Raw genomic sequence first — 24,201 nt, forward strand, 5'->3', positions numbered from 1 at the left:
AAAAAAACAACCCAAGAACTAAGGTTGTCTCATCGAAAATACACTGCAGGGTGTGTTGGCGGCATGCAAAGGGTTAAAGTTACATTGTGGCAAAATGGAAACAATACAAAAAAAATTAATCAGAATCTACGTGGAGGGAAGAGAGGGTTCAAGGCTCAAGGCTAACTTTATCGTCCCCAGCGGGACAACTGGTTCTGTAGCCAGCAGTCAACAACAACCAGACGACAGCACAACAATTAACAGGACAAAATAAATAAAAAAACACCCAGAGACTCCCGGTTGGCTGACAGAGACTGAGGACAACTTGGCAGGTTTTGTTGCTGATAGTGAGTGGAAATAATGACAGAGTTTTAATTAAAACCTGTAGAACCCTTTTGGGTCTGTCCTTTGAGTTGGGGCGGTGACGTGCACCAGCCGTGTACCGGTAAACACCGTCCCACCAGCAACACGTGCCTTGGTGGACGGCCCACTTGCGGTCACCAAAGAAAGTACTCGCGGAGGAAAATTTTCATCATTAAAAAAACAAACACTATCTTTTTTTTAGAACATGATTCCTCTGTCCGTCTGGACTTCTGCTCTGTTTCTGTGTTTGAAAGTGATTTTCTCCGGTTTGCTCCACTACATGGAGGACCATTGGGGTTGAACGGAACTTCAGGTAAGCTGTGTCTTCGACGCAGTGTGTGTGAGCTGCTATAAGCGTCTCTGACTTGAATTTGCCCGCAGTGCCGATCAGTTACACGTTGAGGACACGAGGTTAGAGAGTTCATGAATCAAACACACATCATTTTCACCCTATCGACTTCAGAGTTTATCAGTAGGGAAGAACACTGGTCAAATCCTCTTTTCTATTGATCATTTAAGCAACTACAAGTTTAACCAACTGCACTTTGAATTTTGGCTCCAACTCTGTAACTAAATCTGCTGGCCACCTGCTACCAGCCCGTCGTGCCCAGGTCTACCTTTCACAACAAAGCCTGTGTGACCTCCACAGCAGTCCGGCCCACGTTTCCTCCTCAACATGAGTCGTCTCAGACCTCTCATCTGCCTGGCTGTGTCTTTGAACCCCCTCCCATGCTTTTCTATTTTTTTTCTTTTTTCTTTTACTACATCAGGTCCGTTTTGTTGATATCTAATTTCACATGCTGCAAGTTCAGACCTATGGCTGCACTGTGACGTTCTGGTTTTTAAAACTTCTGTGCAGGTCACGACCCCTGAATGCGAATGAGTGACAGGACAGAGTCTTTTAAGAGGATTTACTGTGAATTAACACGCCGATTTGATGCTCTTTCTTTGTCATGCAGTGTTCCACCCTGAACAGACTGCTCCCGAACACCTACAGATGGGCAGTTTTTTAAGATATAGGTTTCAGCGGTGTCATTGGTCAACTGTCACATCTGTCTGCTAAATCTTTTGAAGTTGGATTTAAAGAAAATATATGGGTTTAAAAAAAAAACAAAAAAAAAAACCTAATCTGGTTGTGTCACATTTCACTGATTTTTTTTTTTATTTTCACAGATTTATGGAAGTTTAAGACATTTCCGATATTGTCAAAGTACAACTGACAGCGATAAACAGCACCAAAGTTTCTCATGTTTTCTGGAGTTCGAATTGAATAGAAGTTTGTGCTGAAAAGAGCCAGCTCCCTCTAATCAGTTTGGAGGGCAGCTGTGTTGTAAAGCCCTGACGGTCACCATCCAGCTGGCTCAGACTCTGGGAACCAGCGAGAAAGGCTAATATGCACTTTACACCATTACAAGTCTATGCCCACTCTCTCTCTCTCTCTCTCTCTCTCTTTTTCTTTTAGGTTCTGTCTCAGTCACCTTTCTCTGCCTTCTTTTACTCTTTCACACACACAAAAGCGCAGCAGATCACAAACCGAACCGTCAATATAATCTGTGGTTCTGTTCCAGGCCTTCCTCCAGAAATTACAGCGTCATGCGGTTCAGGGTTCCCACATTAGAGAGAACTGCATGTGGTGTGGGCTGCATGTTCCGTTTCCTGCAGATTAACTTTGTGCGCCTCCTCTTTACTGTGACACACTGAATCAATTTAATGTAAATAAGCATTCCTAACTTTCAACAAACCTATGGACCCCTTAAAACCAGAATCCCCTCCTCGGTTGAAAGTGAGAGAATTCCATCGGGAGATCTAAACTTCCCTCTTGCTCGCTGATCTCAAGCTTCCCACAGACGCCCCGCGGCTCGATGACTTTGACTTCCCACATTTAAGAGTAACTAAAAAAAGCATCTTCAAATTGCAACCATAAGTTGTCTCTCTTTTCCTTCTCCTCCCACACGCGCACACAGACGCACACACAGACACACACACACACACACACACTGTAGATATCCTAATGGGGGTCTTAAACAGTGGGAACATTTAATTCTCCAGTGAAAAATATATTTTACATTTCACTTGTTGTTTGCTCAACGACGAGGAAACACTCAATAAATGCTACTGTTTGAGATGCATACTGAGTTAGAGAAAACAAGTGGCTTGAGAAGGGATGAAGAGAGAGAGAGAGAGCGCGCATGGAGATGGAGCTGTTTGGCTGGCTGCACAAAGAGGTCAGAGGTCGATTCCCTGAGGATATGTGAGTCTGACTCCTCCACAGAGTGAAATAGATCCACTTAGTGAAATCACTTCCTGTCAGTGTTTACAGGATGGTAAGAACTTGGGCAACAGTGTGGCATTGCAAGATAGACGGAACTGGGTGGCGTGTCGGGGGCTGTCATGCAGAGCTTGAATAAACATTTTGTAAAAGTTTGGCTTTTGGTACACAAGCAATTACTCTTACTGTGAAAATTGCCTTTGTACACATATAGTAATTTACCATATCCACAGTACACGCTCTGTCTTGCTCAAGAGGTTTCTTTAAGGTTTGATGGTGCAGTCTTGGAACTTGATCTCTGTGAGATAGTCTGACAGTTTATCCTTCACACTCATCCCAGCAGAGAGCGTGATAGGTGTGTTATTGTTGCACTTTCATCGAAACTATGCCAGCCCATTCACGGGGGCCTCACCGATAACGCTGACATCAGAAAGTCTACACTATAACCACAGTCTTATCTCTCGCACCATGTAGAAGGCCCACATCAGGGTTCGTGGAAGTGTGTAGGAGCTCATGAAAAGCTGAGTACACTCAACCCTGATAGACACCACAGAGTGGAGGAGGAGGAGGGGGAGGAGGAGGAGGAGGAGGAGGACTTCATGGTCAAACGGAATCTCCTTGTAGTCAGATTAACAAACTGTCTCAGTCATTCAAGTGTGTTTGCTATCACATGCTGTCAGATGCTGCCAGCTGGTGTTGCTGAAGCATCTGATTCAAAGTGTCTCTCCAGCATAAAGGCTTGACCCCTTGGGTCTTTTTTTAGTCATCAATCAGAGAAAGGCAACCGTTTGATGGATCGGTATTTCTGTTGGGATGAGTTTTTTTGTTGAGGCATGAAAGAAATGTAAAAATCCAAATTCTTTTTGCTTTACGGTACTGTAGCTCATCAAATCAGCCCGTTTTAAAACAGCTCAGCTAACCCTGAAACAAGAAGGCCGATGGAGTCAAACCCAGTATATGGACGGACTGTGTTCATGCTGGGATTGGAAAACTAATGAACTGAGGATTTGTGGCACAAAAAAAAGAGTGCAAAGTCAAAAACTACTGACTAAACTGAGAAAAAAAGCAACTAATAAAGTTTTCTGGGAAACAAACCACAAAAAAATACAATAATGACAACAAGAAAGAGGTTGGAGAGCACGAGGGCGGGGAAGGATGAAAGACACGAGGAACAGGTTTGTGACTGACGATGAACTCGGGTGAACCGACGAGACACACGCGATCACGCGAAAAAGGCAGGAAAAAGACAGGAACTAACAAGCACACAGACCCAAGAGGGAAAGAGATTTACAAAATAAAGCAGGAAGTGACTGCAATAGGGAAACCTAGGAAAACACAAGACGGGGAAACACTGGGGATAAACAGAGATCAATGTAAACGTCCCAAGAGTCCCGGCTGAAAAAGCTGTGATTGAAACAACAACTAAACTCATCACCAACAGTCCAGATGGGCCGTGACACTGGTTAGAGTGTCTATAATGAGATTTTCTGGAATCTGCAGGCTCATCTGGATTTTTTTTGACATGGTTCTAGTAATTGGCTGCTGACACTAACTACTACACTGGCTGCAATTAATTTTAATATGGTCTTAAATGGCAACCCACAAAACCACAGCATCCCTGCTATGAAAAGTAGCTGCATGCAACCAGCTCACCATTGACCGACCAGTTTACCAAAATCTGGTCTCCGCTTCAACCTGCTGCCTGGGAGAAGCTTTGGCTCACGAGTTGCGGCGAGATAGAAAGTTACATCTACAACTGGGGGCTCAGCGCCTGTCCTCAGGATGTGGGCCTGCTGGACCCGCTGGACTGGAGCTTCAGTCGTACAACCTGACGCTGATTTTCTAAAAGCGATGTCTGGTTCACAGGGACGACATAAAAGATTTGTTTTAAATCATCACGAGAAAGTCTGCAGGAGAACAGAGCTGATTTGTTACGGTGAGCTTTTTTGATGACTGATGTGTCATGTTTTATATTACCAAGACTTCATTCAAAGCAGAAAATCTTCAAAAATGCAATGAATTAATGAATTCCAGACAGGAGATGTAAACTGTCACGACAGCTGAAAAACAAGCAGTTTATCCACTGCCAGTGAAACTGTTGTAAGCACGCTTTCTGAGAACAAAATTGGTAACAGGTTGCTGCACACACCCTGATGACTTAATACAGACTAATTTGAGCGCTTCATTCATTTTGGAAGAGAAGCAGCCAATGAGAAACTCCAGTCCTCGACTGCTGCACCGACTTGATCACTCAGTTACTCTGGGACAAACTCTTTGCTGGTGCTGGCCTGAAAGAGTTCCGGCTCAAAAAAAATTACATTTACATCCTGATCAGAGAGAGATGAATTTACATTATATTTGAATAGGAGGTTGGAATGACACGGATAATGGCTCCACCTGCTTTTTTGTTACCTCAATAAAACACAAATCGTAACACAGCGCCATCTGGGACACCACAAACTGATCTTCAACTCTATAAGAAAGCACTTCTAGTCCCTTTAGTCATCTTTTGTCAGAGCTGTCACCGGCGTCAGTGACAAGCTGCGCTTGACAAGCCCTTGTACTTTCTGGCTTTTACTTTTTTAAAAAACACACACAACTCTATGGGGGTCATAGAAAAACATAATAATGTTGTCGGCAGTGAACATTTCATAGACCTAAATGTACTGTAACACTACATCCACTTATTGACGACAAGGGGGAAAGAAATAATGAGGTATGAAGCATTCTGTATTGTGGTTTATGTTGCATGTTTATGATATGTCTCAGTAGCAGAGTTAATGCTGCAGAGCCTTGTTGAAATCTCTAATGATCACCACATCATTTCAGGACAGAAAATAAATACGCCAAATTTAGAGTAATGTGACCCTTTTTGAAAGAATAATAGAACAGCCTTGTTAGCTGTCATCACCATAATAGTAGAAAAATGAAGTCATCAGCTCCAAAACGGGGCTCCTTTCCATGTCCTTGAGGGCGGTTAACGTTAGCAGACAAGTCAAACGCTATTAATTACAAAATCAAGAGGTTTTGCTTTGACTGAGAAATGTTCGCTATCGTCACATGCTCCATTTGTGTGTGTGTGTGTGTGTGTGTTTGTGTACGTTTTTGTGTCACACTGAGAAAAAAAAATAAAAAGCTGGTTATAACCTCACTCTTGGCCCTCTGCTATGGGGTTGTGAGAGAAACGTTCATTTCCCCCTAGGTCTCTCCCACGCCATCTCCCCTGTTCCCCTTTCCCCTCCTCTGTATTTGAGAATAAGTATAAATCACAGCCACAACTAGAGTTGACCCGCGCAGGGCTTGAAACGATGGGATGGGAGAAGCTCAGGGGTGTTGCGGTGCCGACACACCTTTGCAATAGCTAGGCTAAAGACATGAAAAATTACTCATAGCAGCTGCGGCGCTTTGGGACAAAGCTCAAAAATGCAACTGTCAAACGTAGATGACTGTTCAGGCTGCAGTCACAGTCTGACACACGGTCACTCGCACCCCTCCCCTTCTCCCTGTCTTCAGGGCCAAAAACAACTACACAAGTCTCTCCCTTGGGCTTCAATAATTGAAAAAACATATAAGATAAATAAATGAACTAACCCCCAAATTGTTGTGCTTGCGTGGGAGAGTTCAAAATGCCCCGAAATAGTCTTTAGTAAGGCCAGAGGAATGAGGGTCTGCATCATTTCTCCATACATGGGCCTGTTCTCTGTACCCAGTTCTCTGGCAAAACCTTCCACCACACCAACCAGTTCGCCGCCACAGGAACTGGGCTGCTGGGGCTTCAGCGCATTTTTTTTTTTTAATTCCCTTTTGTGTCTGCAAGTGCTCTCATGCACATGCAACCACATTTGAGGGGGTGACTTGTGTGTGTGTCTGTATGCAATAGCCTACATATGTTCCTGGGTTGCTCTGGATGAAGGGGCTCCTGGTGGACATTGTCTCTGTTTCCACATGCAAATGCTGTTAAATAAACATCCACTCACAAAGACAGAGAGACAAATAGTGGCAGCTTACACAGCATCGGTTTCGTGATAGCTGTCTTTTAGGGATAACCAGAGGAGTCATTTGGCTTTGTGGCGGCCAAAGTGAAACAGGCCTTAACACTAGTGGCCAGAGACTCCCACACACCAGACATTCTAGACAATAGCATGACTCATAGACACAAATAAGCACGCAGTGATGGAGTCCAGACACACTTGCATACGTCACTTTAATCTTGCTGTGGTGTCACCCTATCCACCTACATTTGTGAGTTCATGCGTACTTATGAAGCTTTTAAAGCCTTTCAAAAAGTATTTTTTACCCTTCAAGTACTCATATACATTTGAACTGAGTTCACAAAGGCAGTTTTTGTCCCCTGCATTACTTCTTTGTCACTCCAGAATGCTGAAGCAGACAGCCTGTGGGGCTTTAAGCTAAGAGCAATGCAAGGCTAACAACAACGACAGCAAAACTGACCAAAACGTACTGTTGACAAACTCACTGTCACGTCATGGTATATAATCAACAAATAATTCATCTCGCCATATGATCAGCAATTCACAAACTCATTGAAAACAAATAAACTATGACCCCTCTGGTTCCATGACAGCGTGAGTGAGCATGGGAAAGCAGCGGATGGTTCAACAGAAGTGCTAGCTGGTCAGGCTAGTCACTCCTGTGAATGAACATGGATGTAGTCTGTTGATATCGATAATTTGTAGATGACTGAGTACACGGATGGATAAAGAAAACATGGAATTTACCGGATGATGCGCTTGAGAGTTTGTAAACGGAAATTTTTGCTGTTGTTTTGTTAGCTCCAGGCTAATTAGCTTCATGCTAAATATATGTGGCCGTCTCTACATTCTGGAGTCACAGAGAAGTTGTGCAGGAGGTAAAACATCTTCATGAGGTCAAGACACCTGCGAGTACTTAAATGGCAAAATACACTTTATGGTGGAAGTATTGCTTCAACATGATTTGCCCATTTGTGTGCATATAGGGAGTGTTTTTGTGTGTGTGTGTGTGTGTGTGTGTGTGTGTGTGTGTTTGTGCGTGTGTGTGTTCATGTATGGTCATATAAGGGTGTGTGGGTCATTCCTTTAATATTTCTACGTTGTTAACCCTGTCACAAACAATTTCAGTGCACACAAATGCAAATAAAGCTTGAGCCAATTGAAATACTCCTGGCACAAGGGAGTCATAATCCTGTGTCCCTAGACCTTCTGATCTCCAGACGTTTAGTAGTGTTGGCACGTAGCTGGAGCTGTCAGCCCAGCATCTCTAGGAGATCTGGGTTTAATTTGCAAAAGCAGTCCTTGCCAGAATACAGAGAATGAAGGAAGGAGAGGGGGAAATGAAGCCAGTACTTTAGTGTGTGCTTGGGTGCTGCATGAGCCTGGATTTCTGTCCTAGCGGATGCAGTTGTGGCTGGAAATCTTTAATATAAGTATGTGACAGAGAGTTGGTGGTTCTGCGTCTGCTGTGGAAAAAGTTGTGCAAGTGTTTGTATGTTTAAAAATATGGGTGTGTGTCGCGGTGCAGGAAACAGGGGGAGTTAATGTGAAACGGAGTAGTTAATAGTCTGTGTTTGTCTGCAGATTACTCTGGCATGGGCCTGGTCCCTCAAGCCTGGGAGAACACAGTGCTTTCCAAGATTGCCCAACTGTGAGCACAACTCACAAAAACGCTCTGCTGGTTTCTATGAAGAAACATGTTTTTACTCTCAGTTTGTGTCCAGGCTTGTGCAAGGGGTGTAGCGTCAGTGCGCTGGGGGATGAAAGTGACAGGTAACGGTGATTTCTGTCAGGTTTTTCTGGTTCTTCTCAGTGACTGTGACAGTCAAGCTGAGGCCTGCCCTCTTATTCCCTCCAGCCTGAGAACCTTAGCGGTGATGCTGGCTGCTCTTGCTGGGAGCAGTTCCCATCCTACTCATCTGTTTATTATTTTCCTGCTAGGGCTTGTGTTGTAAGAGAAAGGAGGGGGTAGGTCAAGACGAGGGAATATTCTCCCATGTTTCATTGATAATACCTCAAGAGAATTTTTCAACACAGCCATAAATATATCTTAAGGGAACTGAGAAACATGTGTCCGCTCATGTAGATTTTCTCAATACCCCGCAGTGCTCATGCAATGGTAGCCTTTTATTTTACTGAATTTGGATGTGCCCTGACAGCTCCACAGGTTGGTTTTGTTTATGCCAGGAATTTAAAAAAAAAGAGAAAAAAAAGGAGGATATTCGGCAGCAAGACACAAAAGACAAAGATATAAAAGAGAAGCCTGGAGGAGAAACACTCACTGCCTAATAGGCATGCAAGGATATCCCAGCTTACCCCATGTCTGCCTTGAAAACCAGCACAATTTGGCTGCAAGTTGAAACACCTGCGCTGCTGGGAACACATTAATATGCTGCAGAGGTATATTACAGTCAAAATGAAATTTAAAACTTATGCATTGTTAATAACTCTCCTTGTGATCGTTTGAAAACTGTTTCTGATTTGGCAAACTGAGCACAAGAAGAATTATGCAGCTGACAGTGCGAACAGTTGTTTCCACTGCTGCCCCGAGGGCTCCTGCGTAGAGTTGCAACATCAGCCGTTGGTTTTTTTGTGCTGCTGAGAGTGGGCACTCACGACTGGTGACCTCTGACCTTCCCACAGCCTCAGGAGGAGAGGCCTTTTTAGAGAAAAGGGAAGACCCTCTTGCTGGTCCCACACGGTCCTCTCAAAGTCACATTCCAGCGGATGCTTTTCCCACCATGGACCAAACATATCACTGTTCTTTTCTGGCATACATTCAGGGAAGTGGGTGATCACATGAGTGGGGTCCTGCCCAGTACTCATGGCAGACCTGACCTCTGGCACATGCCACAGTTGGGCCATTCTCTGCAGGTCAGGGGAAAAAATGGAGAGGGCCTGGATCTGGGAGAAAGGTCATTGGTGTCTAATAAGGAATAGAAACATTTGGTTCAGATCCCATCAGAAACATTTTCATTTTCAGATGTACGTTTGAGTACTTCCCAAAACACGGGACATGTCCTGTCTGTAAGACTTACGATAACCTGTGAATTACTCTTGATGACTGTTGCTTTGGGTGATAACCTGGATTTTCACAGAGGCAACATCACTCTTTCAACATTTTGGCTTTACTTTTATTCAAATATTTGATAATGAATGAAATCGCGGCGGGGGGGGGGGGGGGTGAAAGCAAAATTGAATTGGGTTTTATTTTTCATTCTCCTCCGGTCCCAATTCTCATTTAAAGTGGTGCAGTAGAGAGTATTTCTATCCAAACAGACAGAGACAAGTGAAAACATAACCTCCTCGATAATGAATGTGGAAACAGCCCTTGACTGTGGCTCTGCACATACATCATTCCGCCCTGCGACGATCAAACATTTAACTGTAGGAGGAAGAGCAAGAACACATTTTTAGCTGAAGGAGGACTTTCAATGCGATTCACATGGACAGAAATAGTAAATGAACATTTGGTGAGGTTTCACAGCAACTTCTAAGAACAGTGCAGCTCCGGTTTGGAATGAAATATACAAAATATGATGTGAAACTATGGTTATGAAGATAAATATACAACATTAGGCAATTAATCTTAAATCCAAGCAGATGTCCCAGTATCCAAAAGCAAAAAAAAGAAAGAAAGAAAGAAAGAAAGAAAGAAAGAAAGAAAATAAAACAACAAACAAACACCAGTCATGGCTCCCTCCACACACACAACAGACTCCTGTCTCAACCACCCCTGCAGCTTCTCTCGGTATGTCCCTAGAAATGTTACGCAAATATTTTCAGACTTCCAGCATTCTATGATTCCATGAGGACCCTTTGACTTTGTTATCTATTATCTTAAACTGTCCCTTTTTTTTTATTACTGTAACAAGAGACGAATGTCTTAAACAAACCTGGAGTAAATCTAAAACTCTCCCAGTTGCCGAATGTCCCAATGCACAGGGAGTTTATCTGGCAGTTAGCTAACTCAAAATGTGGTCAGTAAATTAAAAATGATCTGCTACGTTCATATAGATATACGCACACATATATAGCTAAAGATAGATAGATCACAAAATACGAGTGTAACAATCAATCCAAGATTTAAATTGTGATAAGCGTGACCTGCTGACTCAAATTTGACATTTTCAGATTCATTTCTTAATTCGTATGCAAAACTTAAGCCACTCAGAATATTTTTGAGTGATGCTATCCCGCCAGGAAAAGACCAACAACCACAGTTCCGTAACCAAAACAAAACCTAAATGTAAAACTTGTTAAACAAAAGTGTGCGTGCACAGAGACCTTGGTAGAGAACATGGAAGAGGTAAGAGCATCTGTGGATGGTTCCCACAATGTGTGTTAGATTAAAGTCACTTTATTTAACATTATACACTGAATGTAAATGTTTTTTTTTTTTTTCTGTTGTCATGGCTGCTGGAGAAGCGGTGTCATGGATACCAGATCAATCTGAGTCACGAGATGAAATTAGTGGGGGAGGAAAGAAGGAAAATTTCTATTCCTTTTGACAAATCTGACTTGAAAATGTCTGAGAAATTTTGTGTTAACTGTTAATTCTTAGACATTTGAATTCAAAAGAAATGCTGGTTTTGGAAGAATCAGATGCCAAGCGACTGGAAATAACGATGCGTTGTTTTTAGAAAGCATGTCATCCATGGGGGGGGGGGGGGGGGTCTCCAGCTTAGAATTAAGTACAAATACCTCAAAATTGTACACAATTTCAGTTGTTGAGTAAATGAACTGCTTCTTTCCACCTCGGCCGATAATGTGGCTCACCATTATGTATTATGCATGCTACTTTTTGTTAGTGTAAGGAAATATTAAGCCTCAAAATATTCAGGATGTGACCACCTCATATTCAAAAGGAATACAGCAGAAGTGTTTTTTTCCCCGCAGAGATTCTCTTCACATTGGAACGTTTCCTCTCAGGCATCTGAGGCCAGGCTGCTCACAGACAAGCAAAGTTAATGTATGTCAAGCTTCAGTGACTCAGGGAGAGATGAGGGGATTGAATACAGGCAGCATGAGAGATAGATGGAGAGAAGCGTTTCTTTTTCAAGCGCACACATGCAGGCATTGAGGAGAGGCAAAAATGGAAGTGAAAATGCAATCTAATTTGTTGTGTTAGTTAATAAGAAACAGACTGAGACAGAGAGGGAGAGAGAGAGAGAGAAAGCGATAGAGAGAGAGAGAGATAGAAGGCAAGATGGAGAGCAGCCAAATGACAGAGGAGTGTTTGTGTTCTGATTAGACTGTGCCAAATGGAGGCGGCTCACCAATAGAGATAACCAACAAAGACATCTCTTCACTGGGGACAAATCTACGAACATCTTTTCACGGTCAATAGATGGAGGCGTTCTTTTGTTTATGATGAAGGGGGAAGAAAAATCCCGCCGCAGTGAATCAATGAACGCAAGCACAATGCCAGCGTTCATCTGCTGGAGAATGAAGAAGATGACAATAATCAGTGTACTTAAAAAAAAAAAAAAAAAAAAAAACAACAAAAAAACAATTTCGTTAGTCCTGACACTTATGTGTGCTGCTACTTGATGTATGATTGAGTTTTTGTTCTGACGTTTTGAACGTCTAGTCGCCGTGGCTACCAAGATGAGCTCAAGCTGAATAAACAATGATGCAGGCTCTTAGGGCTAAGACAGGCTTCCTGGCATGGGTGTGCCGGCACCCTGTTTGGTTTCTCATCTTTACGGTTGGCAGCGGTGAATAGATCAGATCCACGGCTGACGGGGTCCAGAGTGAGGTTTTCCTCTCTGGCGGGGGGGGGGGGGGGGGGGGAAATGAAGCTGGGACGCAGCCAAGGAAACACAAACTCCAGAACTGATAGACTCGCTGATGAGGTCACTATCTGTCCATCTATCTAGTCATGTGAAGTCTTATAGCCCGTTTATGAGAGGAAAAACGACCCCCCAAAATAAATTTAGCAGGAAAATGGAGGAAACCTCAAGGCAAACCACGGAGACAAGCTAGAAGCAGGGGTGTAGCACAAGACTCTGGGCCCTATACACTACCAGACTCTGTGGGATCCTTCCTCTCATGATCTCTCAAACTCTTCCAGGTCCCTCCTTAGACGATCCCTGGGGAAACATTGCCTCTCCTCCCTCTAATGAACCCCTGATGACCAAAATTTCTGATACGTGTCAAAATGTACCAACATTGAGCCGCTCAGTGACTCTGAGCCACACAACCTGCTCTGGACCCTGGAGACACAGCTTGGAGGTGTGTGTGTGTGTGTGTGTGTGTGTGTGTGTGTGTGTGTGTGTGTGTGTGTGTGTGTGTGTGTGAGAGAGAGAGAGAAGAAACCTGACAGAGGGTTAAAAGGTTTCTTTTGATAGAACAAAAATAAAATCAAATATTGAATGGGAAAAAAATCAAATTGTAATCTGGTCCATAGCGTACACCCTTAAGCCCCATTTGAACAGGCCAAAACCCCCACTAACACCGGATTTTTTTCTGCAGTGGGAACAACCTTAAACTGCACTTCGCGCTGAGTCAACTGCCCCTGCAGAAGACACGGTATTTATCGGCTTGGCTCCAGTCTGCATTGATGGGACCACAAAACCCAGGTGGATGCAGAAGAATGCAGTTGGTTTCTGATCTTGGATGCACATATAAGGAGCAGTGGGAGCTCCACTATCAACAAAATACACTTCATGTCATCTCAGCCACAAATTCGGCCCGTCTTTGCGTCAGCGTCCAACATCGTTCAGTTGCTGTTTAATTTTAAAAACAGACAAACTCTGCCACTGTCCTCCATGCTGCTTCCACTTCAGCTGCCAGATATTGCGTACAAGCCAAAGCTGCCTCTCCGGCGCCGTTGTCACAACGCTGTACTCTTCTTTCCGGGGCAGCTCTTCAGTTCCCAGCAGTATTAAAACTTATTCCGTTACTTTAATTTGAGTCGTGTTTATTCTTGACATTTCAACTTAATTCTTGACATTTTGACCCATCAGCACACACACACACACACACACACACACACACACACACACACACACACACACACACACATAAAGACTTACTACTCCCACTTGCAGCCCGAACCATCAGAGAAAAACACAGGCATCCTTGGGAAATAAATTAAAAGGACAATCATCTCTCGGTTGAAAATATTCCCTCCTCGGTGTTGGTTAAACCCGTAGGCAAAGCGTATCGTTATTTTTCTGTAAATTAAAAATATAAACGCTCCTCCGCACTGGATTCCCAGACGTCTAATTACAACATTGGAAAAGAGAAACAACTGATCCATGGTGGAAGAGGTTAGAAACCAAAAGAAAGATGATATGTTGGAAGAATGTGAGTGTACAGAGTGGTGAGAAAGAGTGATGTTCGTCTTGTTTTCTTCCTTATCTGTTTTATTTTGGATGCCCTCAGCTTGTCCCGCACAAACAGGAGATTCCGGTTTTGAGAAAAAGTCTGAGGTCTGACACCACCAGCTTAGCTGCCAAAAATGACACCAATCTTACATCATCACCCACAATAACATTAGAAAGATCATGTTACCCCCAGATCAGATTACATTATTTCTAAGCCCGTCAATCCCCCATCATCCTCTTGTTGGACAATTGTAATGCAAGTACACTCTAAACCCTCTAATCACCGAGTTTCACGGGAACTGGTAGTTTGAGAGGGTGAAAACAAACAACAACAAAAAAAGAGTTGCCTGGAAATTCCTGCCAGATTGTTTATGTTCTGGTAGAGTATTCGGGGAAGGGGACAATGCTAATGTTGTAATGATAGTGACAATAGTGTTTCTGTGTGTGTAAAACCCAGACTGGTGACCGGCCAGCGAAAGCAGAGAATCTTCTGATTTATGTTCCGACCTCTAAACGATCATGAATGGCCTTGCAAACAAGCAGCTCTGCTCAGAACCAGGGATGATGACCTCGGCTCTCAATGTGTGAATAAACAAGTGACCCACGTTGGGTCTGTGAGAGGTCACTGCGCAGCGGAGATGTAGTTGGATGGAAGAGACAGACAGTGGGCCTCTGAGAGCTGGAGATTGAGTGAGAAGGAAAGAGAAGGGAGGAGGACAAATCGATGTTGTGTGTTTCTGCCCGTGGCCTCTGTGGCCCTAATGGACCTGGCCACCACAGGGCAACCCAGGCTTCCCCTGTTTGGATTATATAAAGATTGATAGCTCCCCACACACCCCAGATTAGCTCCATGTATAATAATGTGTCCCGTGTGGCCACGTCTCCAGTCACACGTAGACATGTTAAATGGCGGCTGACCGACATCTTTTTTTTCCCCATCCATCTTGTTACGTCTCGAACAGATTTCTGAGCAGCAGATGACGTCATGTTCTGTTTGCCATCCTACGAGCCCTCTGAATGAACGCTCTCCTAGGGCGCAAAAACTAAAACAGATAAGTGGAGGCTGCTGGTGATCCATCCTGACCTGGGATCAGGCTGAAGCACTCTGTCTAGACACCAGCTTCATTTATTGCCAGCATTCAAAACTCTCCTTTCTTTTGCCTCTTCTGTCCCCCCCCCCCCCCCCCCCCCCGTCTACCACCACTTTTCATAACTCACAATTTCCTGACCTCAGCAGCTCCCTTTTGTTTTTGCTCTCCGACCCTCTACTCCATCTCGTCACTCTCTGCATCAGGCTTAGGTGTGGCGCACGGATGATGACCCAAGCAAAAAGAGGATGCAGTAAAATGTCTGAACCAATGATGACCAGAACACCAAGAGCAGACTGCGTGCAAAGAATGTTTGCTAACATGCCAAAGATAACTAACCTCCCTTTTTCTCTCTCTTTGCTCAAACAGTTACCGTCTGAACTAGCTTGAGGCCTGGTAGCACACGGCGGGCCTGCATGCAGACAAATACGTCCAGCGGCTCAATAACTGCGTCAGGGGTTACAATTAAGGGAATCTGATTAACCCTCGACAACCACGTCACACTGCCCTCCTTATTTTCCAAATAAGTTCTTGATCGTGAAACAATAGCTTGATGAGATCTCTGTTTTAATGAGACTTCTCTGTAACTCCTGTGTTCATTCAATTAGTAAACAGGTCTTTCATCAGGCCCGGGCACCCAAATTCTCATTTTCCCAATCCGACACACCCCCACCTCGCCCTTAGCCTTCAGCGTCCCACATTGGGTCTTGGCATCCCTCTGAACATCCAGGACATACAGACTCCTCCCCAACCTACTCAGATTCCCTAACCCCCCCAAATACACACACATTTGATTGTGATTGACAGCATCTTTGTTCCATTGTGTGGAGCTGTCGCCTCTGATGAAGACACATACACAGGGCTGAGGAGCTGGGCTCATTGTACATGGCACAGAAACAACAGGTCTGGGACCAGTTGAACTGTCCTCTGGTGATGATCCACATGCATTTGGACTGAGTGCAAGCAGCCTGGACACAGAAGGTTATGGCAGGGTAGAATGGGCGTGTGCGGACAGGGCAAACATTAGCTCGGCTATCCATGCTAACCACAGACCTAGGATGCTGTAGACTTGGGGGTCGGGTCTGATGGGCTAAGGGGGCCAGCTGGAGAGGGAGGCTCGGGGCTCTGCAGTGTGTCTGAGGAGGCCGTCATTAGGGTTCACCCTCCTCAGAGATGGGAACCAGGTCACATTCTCTCACACGGCACAAAGCGGGGTGTATGTGTGCGAGGGGTGGTGGCTAAAGGGAGGGGTTTTGATGGGTAGCAGGCCATGACCTCTTTATATCCATCAACAGATCACTAACTTGGCCATAGACATGCACATAAAACCCATTCTCACACACACACACACGCACACACACACGCGCACACACACACACACAACACACACACGCGCGCACTAATGGGTGCACATATGAACACTAATAAGCAGACCAAATGCAGAAATGTGTGCATTTGTGTAGGACGCCAGATGATTTATCACTGCTGAAATATCAACTACGATAGTTGTGTGTAAAAAAAATACAATATATGTGTATGTGTATACACCCACCCACACACACACACACACACACACATTAGAAGTGATTCTGTTCTCTTATCGAGCTACTACTTGTTTCTGTATCAAAACTTTGCCAAGTAATCTTATGTAACGGACCCAACTTTCTCTCAAGTAGCTAGGAGGCTACAAAATGGCCTCATTTTGATTCACATACACCCTGAATATTTAAATGTTATGCAACAGAAGTGACGCTGTTAAATGAAGCTTTCCATGCTGGTGGACACTTATCGCTATGAAATGGTTAAGGCTATTGTATAAGTAAGACAATTACTGTTACAAATCCAATTAAAGAACCAGATTTGCTTATAAAACACAAGTACATGATGACAAGGATAACAACATTTTACCCAAATATAAGGATTTAAATAATAACTTCCATTGCTCGCATCCACCTCAAGCAACTGAGGACAGATTTCTATAAAAAGTACTTACATCCCTGATCTCTCACGATTCTCTTGAAGTCCACGGTTCTCTCTTAAGAGAAAAACAGTGAAATACTGCCCCCTCTTGGCGACTAAGGAGCCTTGCAAGTTGAATGGAGCATGTTCTTATTCATATTCACATAAAAGAAAAGATATTTTTTTTAGGGTAAATCAGAATTATGTTTATTTCAAGATCAATTTGCTAGATTAAAAATATATGACCTACCCCTTCATAAGCCATTTAAAACAAAAAAAAAAATCACTTTATCAAAACATTAAAAATATGATTCAACAGCAGTTATGACCATGAGGACATTATGTAAGGCAAACATGATATTAAAGGCACAACACAATAAAAGCAGATTTATTCTCTCTGGCTCTGTCGTACATGTAACAACTCTGCAGAGTTATCTAAGCTACAAGTTATAGAATTATTATTATATCTTTATAATCGTTTTGTTTCTCTGTGTAATAAGTTCATTTTTGTGCTTGCAGTCTGTCATGGGACGCATATCTCATGTCTGCTCTGTGCGTTTTCTTGGAAACAATGTAGACATCTCAGAGTGTATCAGTTCAGTTCCTCCATACTGCAGTGATGACCTTTTCTTGATAATCCAATAAAGGTGTGTGGTGGTGTGTGTGTTTGAGAACATGGATTTATAAATATCTGCGACTGTGTGCCTGTATTCTGACAAAGCTTATCTCTCCAGAGTTGCTCCTTCTACTCTACCTGCTATCCAAAAACCTCCAGACCAAGTGACAGAATTGGGTGGATGGGGTTGGGGGGGGGGGGGTAAAAAAACAAAAACAAACAAAAAAAAAAAACAAGGGGAGAGAGTAGCGGAGAATAGACCCTCTCTTCCTCAGTTAGGTGAGATGGTGCGTCGGCGCAGGCAGCTGCACGTCAGGCACTTGAGATGCTCATGGTGATGTGCATGAGAGGCCCAAAATTAAAGAGAAGGTTATAGAAGTGTTGACTGACAGGCCTCCTGTCTCGTCAGCGTACTTCAAGGCCACGATGGGCGTGTAGAGGCTGTTGGTCAGATTCCTGAAGCGAGGGCTGCTCGACTCAATAACCTTTTTAGTGCACTGACGGGAGAGTAGACGCTTTTAACAGATAGTCACCAGAGAAACACACCGATTCTTGAAAATTGTGAAGCCTGTTTAATTACTTTGGCTATGTCCTCTGGCGTCTGACCCATGGCTTCAAATATATCTATGGACGATGGCAGGTAAACATCTTTAAAATAACGAACTGTGTCAGCATCCACCCCTGGGTACTCCATCTTGGCCCACATCCTCCATCATCTTGGTCTCAAACTCGGTGTGCACGGGCCCGGCTCAATCCATGGACAACCTGAGGAGCGTCAGTGACACCTGTGAGGGTCACGCGCAGAAGAAGCTGAAGCTGAAGGCAGAAAGACGTACCGGATATTGAACTCATCAGCTGCACTGCCATACTCTCACAGAATCCTTCCATGGCAAACTTGGAGGCGGTGTAAACATCGTTGAACACCACACCTATCCAAGAACAGACAGGAGGAGGTGATGACGTCACAGCAGCGTCAAAAGGACACTTTACAATAATCTAGCAGCTGATATGAATCAACATCATGAGCACGCTAACGCTATCACACCTCATATCCATTAGGTGGTGGTAGACGGACACAATTACTATATATTATGTTAAATCACTGGAGAACACGTCTAAATTTGATCAGTCAATTAACGTTGTTGCATTAGGACTTCTTCCGGTAACCACAAGGTGGCACTATGGCTATGACTTAAAATCATTTTATATTCATAATTTGCAAATAGGAAGAAGTTATTTCCTCTGCACCTCTTTTTTTTGATTCCTCTATTTTTCAATTCGATTCATTTTGCTGTTGTATATTTTGAAACAGAACGAGTCCGAATATATTCGTGACACTGACGTGTAATGACAGTAAATATTCTGGTTCTGATTCTGACCATTAACAAGTTCTTAAAAGGCTTTTCATACTAATTTGAAACATTCTGCTCAACCCAGCAGGGGCACCTCAGACCTTTTAAAAAAAGTGATTTCCTGTTGTAGATTTTACCAAAAAAAACCCATCAAACATCTCCTCACTTTCGTCATCTGACTTCACCAATTAAATCAAATGCATTTTCTGACATGAAGAGTTAATTTGAAGATAAAAGCCATTCAATAAACAATGAACTAAAATAAGCAAACTGTGAGAGAGCAAACTTCATTGACATCATCTTATTCATTGATTATTGTCCATCAGTTTTAAAAACGGTGTCTATAGTTGCAAATGAGCTCAAATGCGTTCATGACGTCATCACGCCAACTGCACGAATTTAAAATGCAATCTGCACTTCAATGAATCTTTCACAATCAGAGTTGTCAGAGTCGAGTACGAGTTCAAAACTGGTTTATGTGTTCTTGTCCAGACTTGCAAAGTCACTCTTCGTATCTGATGTGTGTTCAAACCCTCAAGCACAACTTTATTACAGGTTTGTGTGGGCGGAGTCAATCCCACCATACCCTGAAGACCCATGACGCTGCTCATGACCACAATGTGCCCGGAACGCCTCTTCTTCATGTCCGGCATCACTTCTTTAATCATGCGAACGACACCAAAGAAGTTGGTCTCAAATACTCTTTTCATCTCCTCGATGCTGATGCTCTCCACAGGTCCCAGCAGGCCCACGCCGGCGTTGTTGACTGACGGGAAACACACAGATCGCACACTGCTCGTATCGCCAACATTACAGTCACCAAAACATTTGCACTTTCAATCAGAATTATATTTCTAAATGACAACTTTTGGTTCTGCTCACATGGCCATTCCAAAAGCATAAAGATTGGCTGGGGGGGTAGATTCTACGTGGCTTTACTTGATGCTGCCACCAGATGTCAGTGTTTGACAACAACTGGGAGGTGTGATGCAACATCAGGCCACAAGCAAAGGGCTTCTGGGTGCTGAGTAATTATGTGATGGAGGTTTTTTAATTAGATGAGGGCTGGTTTAGAAACAAAACATTCATCCAGACTAGCAAAGTTTCTAATTCATGAGTTATTAAGCTAGCATTAGGATCGTGCTAGTTTATAGCAATCATAGCACTGAAATTAACATTAAAGCAATACTGCACTCGAAAAAAAAAAAGAGTATTTTGCCTTTCAAGCGCTCCATTATAGGTTTCTGGAGCTCATGAAGATGTTTTTACCCCCCTGTGCTACATCTTTGAGACTCCAGAATGCAGAAAAGACCGGCCATGTATGTTTAGCTTGAAGCTAACAGCAGCAAAAATATCCTTTTACAAACTCTCAACACATCGTTGATTGCTATCCGTGTCTTTTTGCTTGCTCAAATGTTCAGTAATCTACATACACTTAGATGCAAGATGAAATGGAGAGATAATAAACTGAAGTTTTTGGATGGTTTTGCTGTTGTTAGCCGTTGCTCGGCATTAGCGTAAGGCTAAATACACATGGCCGGCTGTTTTCTGGTGTCACAAAGAAAAAATGCAGGGCGGAAAATATCTACATGAGCTCAAAACAACTATTTGTGAGTAACTGAAAGGTGAAGTACTATGTGCGGGTGCTTCAAATCAGTTGTGTTTTAAATTACAGATTGATTATCAGAAGCAAGAACCCAGCGTTTGAGCTACAAGCACCCCCTCATTCAGGAGAAGAACCTTACTTTCAATATCCACTGAAACAATACTGAAAACAGGAATAACATTGTACTGTGATATTTAGCTTCTTAACTAGACAAGTCTGTTAGATCTTTACTGTTACTCTCTCTCATGAAAGTATTGCATTACTGTGTTAAATTACAGGCTACTTTGGTCAGAGGGGAGGAGTTGAGCGTTGTTTGCATTTGGTTTTCATTGCTATTCACATAGCAAAGACGTAAGGTCATGTAATATATTGCTAAATTGCTTGGGTTATTGAGACACCTGGTTATATAACAAACATGTTTGAACACCAGTGTTTATCCGTGCAAGCTTCAGGTGCACCTCACTCACTCAGGATATCAATATGGCGGTCCTTCACATTGTTGATGCACTGCTTGACCGATTCGTCGCTGCACACGTCGAGCTGAAGCAACGTCAGGTTCTTTCCATAGGTGTCTCCTGCTGCTTCCATTAGCTTGTTCTTCTTCTTCAGGTCCCGCATGGTAGCGATTACTAGAAGGGACAAAACACAAGAAAGGGATGGAATTTTACAAAACAGGCATATACACCAATAGAAACTGTTCTTTAGACTTGTGTAATGACATGATACGGAAGTTCAATCCAGCAAAAAATTAACAATTAATACCGACATCAAAGCAATACCTCACTCCCAAAGTGTTTTTTGCCTTTCAAGTGCTCAGATAGATGTCACGAGTACAAAAAGACCTTTCCTCCCTCCTGCATCACTTCCAGATTGCAGTAGCAGTCAGCCACGTACATTTAGCTTAAGGCTAATGGCGACTTACAGCTAACAACAGCTACAGCAACAATGGCACAAATGCCCCAAAATGGCGACAAATCAGCAACCCCCCCCCCCCTTGGAAAAAAGAATACACATGGATTACACCAAAATATAAACTTGAAGGTTTGTAAACGGACAATTTTGGATAGTTTTGCTGTTGTTAGCTGTAGCTCACCATTAGCTTCAAGCTGTACGTACATGGCTCTGTCTCGGGTCTCATTCTTCAGTCACAAAGAAATAATTCAGGAGGGAAAAACATCTTCACACTTGAAATTCAAAATAAAAATTTGTGGCCTTTAGCAATTCATCATTGTCATTTTTTTTTTATTTTTTATGATTCATTGTTTTGCATTTCAAAACAAACCACTGCAGTGACTCAGGACCCAGAAACCTTTGACCTCAGAAACCATAACCGACTTCCTCAACATACGCACACGCAATAAAGGGAAAAAAAAAGAAAAGAAAAGAAAAACAAAACAATCACACTTGTGATTAAGTCAGATGTGCGGGTCAAAGTTCCTAAAATTACCACTTCTGTCAGCTGAAAGGACCCCACACTGATTTCTTTTGAACTTTAAACACATTAACCTACATACAGCAGCGGGATCAATGGACGCCAACCACTTCTTCCACATTGTGTGTTCTGCTCACTTGGCTGACTGACGTTATCAGGCTTAGAGAAGAGACAGCGCTCTTGCACAATGTCAATCAGTGGAGGTAAACAACCTTGTATACACACATTCCTCTACATCTAGCGGCTGTCTTTGATAAACAAAGCCAAACCCTAACCTGATTCTTGTCTTAACACAAGCGAGATTGGAGATTAAAAGAGAGATTGCGATGCTTTGGAGGTGTAGAAGCCTGATGTATAACACTGAAACAAGTAGTCAAACACACACGGTGCATTAAAGCCATCTCATGAAATGTAATTAAGTCTAATCTTATGATTTGAGAGCTGTGCGTCCGTGAGGCAACAAAGAGATTTACGTACAGAAGTGAACAAGAGAACCATTGTTCCTCTGGCTCCTGCAGGAATTACTTCTGGGCAGCTTAAACATTCTTGAATGAACCACACTGCTTGCTCTTGGGGGCTCTCTGAGTTTAGCGCACGTTACTGCAACTAATCATTACTTTATGCACAATGCAATAATTAATCTCGGTGGGATTTCCTAACGACCCTGGGAAAAGAGCAGATCACATTGAAAGCTCAGAGGTGGCCCTCTACAAACAGGGAACAGCTAATTGCCTTTTTGTCCATTTATTTTCTGATAATTTTTCCTTGGAACAACTGATTCCCTAGAGGAACAAAAAGGAGAAAAGTTTAAAATTAAACAAGGCACTTAATTCATTTTTAGGTTTCACAATTAGCTCCCTGACTGAAGTCAAATTATGTAACTCTGGATGCAGCCACGTCTAACAAACTCCTATCACAGGGGGTCTGGAAGGCTTGGGGGGTGGGAAGATGGTCTAATGTAAGTCTCCATACCTTGAAAAGGGTTTGAGTGACATTAATGATGGCTGGGATGATGGCTGGGAGGCAGGAGAGGAGATGCACGGAGCGACAATGTCAGAGCAGGACACCTAACTCTACTGTGCACCAATGAAGACTTCAAACGAGGTCCTTGCTTTAGAGTGAACCCTCGCTTGTACAGGTCTCAAACTTTGTCCCCCTTTCAACACTGGCTCCAGAGAAGGGACTTTAAGCACATTAGACACGGCACTAAACCGGAGCAGGCGGTCTACATACAATTCAGTGCGATAAAAAGAGGCTTTGTGCTGGAGAAGTCACTTGAAAGAGAACTGACAAGCCTCCTTTTATGATTCCGCCTGGCAAGCGACATCCTTGCAGAGCCCGAGCCTGGAAACACTGCTTTCAGATGATAATGATAGACCCCCCCCCCCCCCCCCCCCCCCCCCCCCCCGGACGACGACGACGACTGAATCCCAGTACTCATAAAAGCGTTATGGAGGCGAAATCACTCGCTATTTCTGTGGGCAACAAACACACCAGAACAGACAGGACGGAGCGTTGCGCATGAATCTCAACCTAACTTTGTGCGTAAAGGAGGCTCGGTGCGGCAGCGGCAAGGGGGAGAAAAAAGTAAACACCGGAATACAAGCGAAGCACACTAGCTCCCAGCTAATAGGTCCGATCAAAGAAACAATGTAGAAGAAAGCGCATTTACCATGGTAACGCTTCTTTTCATCCTTGGCCAGCGTGACGGCGATTCGTAACCCGATGCCGGAGGAACAGCCGGTGATCAGCACAACTTTCTGCCCGCTGTTCGCCATGATTTTTGTCCGGGTAGGCGCTGTGTTTTTTCAGCGGTGCTCTGCTCCGGATGGTCGCTGCCGAGGGAGCTACCGATTTATCGGACTTTAAAAAACCTAAAGCGGATCATGCAGCCACGGCAGCCATGTGAGCGTCTAATTCAGTCACATGTTCCATCAACTCAGCCACTAAAACATATACGTGGCATCCCGACACCCCCTCGCAGACAAGATTAAAACTTGTTAGGGGGCCGCCTGCTTCTAAAATGAAGTTAATTCCTTTAAAAAAAAAAAAAAAAGTGTGTTTGTGTGTGGCCGTGCATGCGCGCACGTGCGCGTTACGGAGGGGGCAGTGCTTATTGTGATTTGCGAGCTGGTGACCCCGACCATCACCGTGGGCTCGTGTTCACTTTGACATAGTGATGTTGCTGATGTTGTTTACATCTTCTCAGCT

General features: G+C 43.6%; 1 protein-coding gene across 2 annotated transcripts; it reads right to left on the bottom strand.

Annotated features, from left to right (window-relative positions):
- Window positions 1-17,503: 17,503 nt before the first annotated feature.
- rdh8a (retinol dehydrogenase 8a) lies at window positions 17,504-24,085 on the bottom strand. Of its 2 annotated transcripts, none has more exons than XM_086184335.1 (5): window positions 23,663-24,085; window positions 21,026-21,187; window positions 19,539-19,718; window positions 18,181-18,529; window positions 17,504-18,097 (listed from the first exon to the last, which is right to left on the bottom strand). In XM_086184335.1, exons 1-4 carry the CDS (start codon window positions 23,766-23,768, stop codon window positions 18,324-18,326), a joined length of 654 nt encoding a protein of 217 aa, XP_086040461.1. In that variant the 5' UTR covers window positions 23,769-24,085; the 3' UTR covers window positions 17,504-18,097; window positions 18,181-18,323. The 2 variants fall into 2 exon arrangements, with proteins under 2 accessions (XP_086040461.1, XP_086040462.1); XM_086184336.1 differs by lacking the exon at window positions 23,663-24,085 and adding an exon at window positions 22,963-23,331.
- Window positions 24,086-24,201: the final 116 nt, after the last annotated feature.

Source organism: Aulostomus chinensis, chromosome 18 (assembly GCF_037954235.1).
Source record: "Aulostomus chinensis isolate RoL2024-O1b breed Wild chromosome 18, RoL_Achi_v1.0, whole genome shotgun sequence".
Taxonomy (NCBI): Eukaryota; Metazoa; Chordata; class Actinopteri; order Syngnathiformes; family Aulostomidae; genus Aulostomus; species Aulostomus chinensis.